The following is a 5,013-nucleotide window of genomic DNA, read 5'->3' on the forward strand; positions in this document are numbered from 1 at the left end:
CGCCGCAGGGGTTCCCCCAAGTCAGTTTTTAATTATTAATTTATTATTGATTCTTGCCACGGCAGGATTGGACCTTCAATCCGTACTCCGGCGCGTCAACAAATGTGATCCAAACATCTATCCTCATTCGTGCAGACGTGTGACCTTACGAAATGTGTGAAATTTCAAGTCTTCCTGTCGATGTCTGCTGTCAAAACATGCTTTAAATCCACCCCTACCATCCGTGAACAAACCCCCGGAGAACCTCGAGCCAAAAGTGTCCCGCTAGAAGGAACATAAAGCAGCGACTCGTAACAAACAAACGAGGTGTGTTTCGATCGATGATAGCACAGCATAAAGCATAAGCTCGGAGCTGCCTCACATGTACACCCACACTCACACACATGGTGGGACGCGTCTGTTCATATGGAACAACAAAGAAAAGAAAACTGGGGGACAAACCCCGGTAATGCACCGACCTAAAAGTGTAGGGAAAACCATGACAGAGTGGAAAAATTCGTGCACGGTTCTCAGGGTTCCCCAGAGCAGCAGAGTAGTGGAAGGTTGGAAAAACATGTGTACCGGAGACGGTCGCTATGTTGCAATTTCACTGCTCAGCCTTCCGTTCTTTTTTTTTTCGTACCGCCCGTCAATCGTGGCTGGGCCCTTGACTGGAATGCCACTAGGTGATTCTTCGTCACTCCTTATTTGCCTGCACCACACTGCACACATTGCTTCTACTATCCATGCACCACACACAGACTGTCACATATGTGCATGTGTCAACCTCGTCACCACTTTGGTCGTCATCGTCAAGATCAGTGCATTTTTACGGACGTGTCTGATGCGGTAAGGAGCGATGGCCTGCCCTAAACGCATATACGGTGCAGTCTTGATTTTCGTAACCTCCGATGGAAGGGCCGCCTAAATGCTTGGTCAAAGGTGATTTTCTTGTTCATGTTTTTAGCGATCCAAATATTGAATGATGTTTGATAAGCTTGCACGGGAACAAATCTAATCTCCGAAATGAGAAAAATGGCCTCATAGCCTAGTCAGTAAAGGCACGGTATTACCAAGCCGGAGGCGGGCGGGTTCGATTCCCGGTCCGGTCGAGGGAGTTCGGGTTGGATATTTTCTCGACTTCCCTGGGCATAGAATATCATTGTGCTTGCAACACAATATATAAATTCATGCATTGGTATTGGCATCGAAAGCTCTCAATTAATAACTGTGGAACTGCTCCAACACTAAGTTGAGAGCACGCAATAAGCAAATATGCGCTAAGCAATAAGCTTGAAAATGTGAATCAGAAGAAGTCAGACTTATGATTTCATGAACATAGCGTAAAAATGTTATGAAAGAACACCATGAATAATATTCATGGCATCATGAGCTATGCTTGCGTAACGCACCCAAGATTCCCGAAATCATGAATCATCCGAGTTGAAATCATGAACTAAATTCATAAATTTAACTCTTAGCTTTTAACCAAAATATGTAAAGCACGTTCCAAACTGATTGTATTTTCTATCAGATCTAACTGAGAAGTCTATGTACGATAATTTTCAGGAAACGCACGAACTCAAAGCTACTTATGCTCTCTACTGCAAGAAAATGCGAAATCTCGTTAGTGAAATTGGGGAAGGAAGAATGTGCCCAACATTGTAAAACTTCAGGTCATCCTTAGACTACTCAAGATACTTGTCCATCATGCATAAGGTTTGATGATCACTTAAGGATTGCAAAAATGTTGCGGAATGCTTACCGAACTGTACCATCGGCGTACACATCAGAAGAATATGTTACCTGGTAGGCCATGATTTATAACCATGGTACGAAAAAAAACAAACTAAAAATATTTTGTCAGTTTAGTTCCAACTACCGAAGGGACAAGTCGACATATATACAGCTCTTAAACCTAAAACTAGTTTCCTTCTCTTCGAGAACACAACACATTTTAGCAACGAGGTAAAGTTCCCACGATTTTTCGGAAGTACCATCAAGCTCTGTTCCTGTTTTACCGTTGAAGCCCTCAAATCACTACGAAATCAAGAATGTCCGACAACGATCTGAAGCAAGCAATTCTCCGGCTGACGGCAATGATCGCCAACCAGCAGCAGCAGATTGGAGCCCTTCAACAGGTCAACGCGAATCAAGTTGGAAGCGTGAAGATCATCGAGTTACTCTCCACCGGAATTGACGAGTTTCGTTATGATCCAGACGGAGGACTATTTTTTGAATCGTGGTACACTCGATACGAGGACGTATTAAGGAGGACGAGAAGCATCTGGACGATTAAGCTAAGGTTGCTTCTGAGGAAAATCGGCACGCAATTCCACGAACGCTACGTGAATAGCGATTTGCCGAATCATCTACGGGATTTTGTGCTCGAAGAAACCGTCAAGAAGCTTAAGAAGCTCTTCGAACGCCAAAAGTCCCTCTTCAACGGACGTTATCAGTATTTTCAGCACATCAAAAACGACGCTGATGATTTTTCGTCCTATGCAGCGTCGGTGAACAAGCACTGTGAAGCGTTCCTGACCGAGAAGCTCTCCAGCGACCAATTCAAGACGCTCAGGTTCGTATGCGGTCTCCAGTCACCGCGTGATTCGCACATCTGGACCAGGTTGATTGGAAACCTGGAGGCAGAAGAAACCGCACCGCCGGCTGATGGTGCAACGCTGAAGCTTGAAAACCTGGTTGAGGAGTGCAACCGCATTATCAACCTCAAGATGATCGAGAAAGGTTACTCAGATAGATCTGTTGTTATTGCAATATCTCGACATTCAACAAGAAGGAAGGAGAAATTACCAAAAACGCCTTGCTGGTTCTGTGGGGATTTACACTATGTGAAGGAGTGTCCCTACCAGTCTCATACCTGTGTGAAATGCAAGCGTAAGGGCCATTTAGGTGATTCAGCTTCCTAGACTTGGAGGCCTTAAAACAATCATATTTTCGCGACGATTGCAGGTATTTAATCAGACATTTGCTCCCGTTGGAAAATATGCAACATCTTTCCCGGTTATAGCGTGTACATGGGATGAATTAACATCTGGCCGATCTGCGAGCGATATAACGAGCACATTCCATCGCGTAATTTGGCGATTTAAAGACACCAAAAACTGGGGTTTGTTTCTTCACTTTTCGTTTTGTTTGCTAATAATACGGATCGGCAATCGACAAGTGCAATTAAATTCCCGTTAAGACATAATCTCAAAACAGTGTTCACTCGGCTGTCGACAAAAGCAGGCCACTCTCGATGCGTGCTACGCGATCGTCTGTTTTCTCGGCAGCAACCATTGTGTGGTCCTCCTCATTGTTCTTCATCGGCAGTTCTTTCGGTCGATGCGTCGTCGACTTTGGAAAGCAACCGTTTCGTGATGAATGTGTGAGTGCTGACCACGTTTTGCGTCCATTGCTGCAATGGACGCGCTCTGACCCTCGTTGGCGTACAACAATTTGCCATACAATGAAACCACTGGAAGCGGCTCCAGTACTGATGGAGGAGGCTTTTTGGATAGCGGAAGATAAAGTGTTTATTGTGTTGTACCTTTTGACTATAGTTTTAAGATGTATTGTATAGTGACCAAGAATCCTCGGCTCTGTAAAGTTAATTCGGTTGAGCCTTATCAAATAAATTAATAAACAAAAAAAAAAAAATAATCTCAAACGAAAAGTGCAATTTCTGGAACTGGAGGAAGTTCACAGTTTTGAACCGAAATTTTGTCCCGGATGCACTTCTTAGCATTTCCTGATTTCCTCTTAGAAGTCACTTTATTGATTCCAATTTCCATGCCATCCCAATGAACGTCATGGCCATTTTCCACACAGATGGCGCTGTTCTGCTGGTAGGAAGCAATAAAAATCCCCATATAGAAATTAAGAAAAGTGCACACTTGGATTTTTTTGCCGAGATGGGAACCAGCGACGAAAAAATCCTGGAAAAAACGAAACGAAGTTCAATCTCTCAACATGCCATATATATTGATTCCCCCTTTTATGAGATTTCCCTTTCACAGACTACAAAATATAGTACCTATCCCAGAAAAAATTTTGGAACCCTTAATTATGCAATAAGATTTCCCATCCAGGGGCGGCATGACAACTATATTTGTCGTCGAATATGTAAGAAAGGAGGGACTCTGGATGCTAATCTAAATGCATATATAGAACTACCATACATGTTTTGACCGCACTGCCCTCTGTTAACAATTAACGGATCTAAGCGTATCCGTAGTTTCCGAATGATGTCACCATTCGGAATAGCAGTGACATCTAAGGGAAATTTTACGCAGATGCATGGTAAAACGAATAATTAAAAACAAAATGATCTACAAAATCGAGCAACCACTGTACATCCGAGCGCTAGGACACACTGCTCGAAACGGAGTGGTGAAAAAGTGACGAAAGAGCCTGGAGAGCCGATACCGCGGTCACTAGGAAGCGAGCGAGTGGTGTGAAATAAGAATCCCAGAAAAGGTGACAAGAATACGGTAATTGAAACAAGCACTGGCAGGCTCTTTTGATGGCACACAATCCTCATTCTCAGCGGAGATAGAACGAGTGAGCGAGCAAGAGCGACCGCCCGAAACAAGACTGGCTGACTGGCTTCCATTATGGACGGAAGACCACTCTAGGGAGCGCTGCAGCAGAACTCGACGAATGGAGCGAAAAAAAAATGTCCAGAAGAAGCCAACCATAGAAGAACATGAGAGGAGTGGAAAAAAGGCGCGTGAGTGTTCACAGCTATACATACATCAATCAACGCCGTTGTCGTTGACGACGACGACGACGACGTCTCCGTAACTGTCCCAGAGTTGTACTCTCATAGTCATCGTCGTCGTCGTCGTCGTCAGAGTCATTGAGGTTGATGATGATGTGATTTCACTCGTTAGAAAAGAAAAAGTGCAGGCGGAACGGAGGACGGTGCGGTCACCAGGAGAATAGTGCTGCAAGAAGCACACTAAAAAAGGAGGTGTTTTAAATTAAAGAAAACTTCTCACACGGTTTGTGTGTACTTTCAAACACAGTTTT

At 44.0% G+C, this 5,013-nt stretch overlaps 1 protein-coding gene across 1 annotated transcript; it reads left to right on the forward strand.

Annotated features, from left to right (window-relative positions):
- Window positions 1-2,033: 2,033 nt before the first annotated feature.
- On the forward strand, window positions 2,034-2,906 carry LOC135714570 (uncharacterized). The gene has a single exon (XM_065237958.1). The coding sequence runs from the start codon at window positions 2,034-2,036 to the stop codon at window positions 2,904-2,906; it is 873 nt and encodes a 290-aa protein (XP_065094030.1).
- Window positions 2,907-5,013: the final 2,107 nt, after the last annotated feature.

Source organism: Ochlerotatus camptorhynchus, unplaced genomic scaffold (assembly GCF_037179485.1).
Source record: "Ochlerotatus camptorhynchus isolate MF236.1 unplaced genomic scaffold, CSIRO-AGI_Acam_v1.1 ptg000045l, whole genome shotgun sequence".
Taxonomy (NCBI): Eukaryota; Metazoa; Arthropoda; class Insecta; order Diptera; family Culicidae; genus Ochlerotatus; species Ochlerotatus camptorhynchus.

Bases quoted from the DNA above. Each gene is read 5' to 3' on its own strand.
- LOC135714570 (XM_065237958.1), top strand. From the start codon at position 2,034: ATGTCCGACAACGATCTGAAGCAAGCAATTCTCCGGCTGACGGCAATG.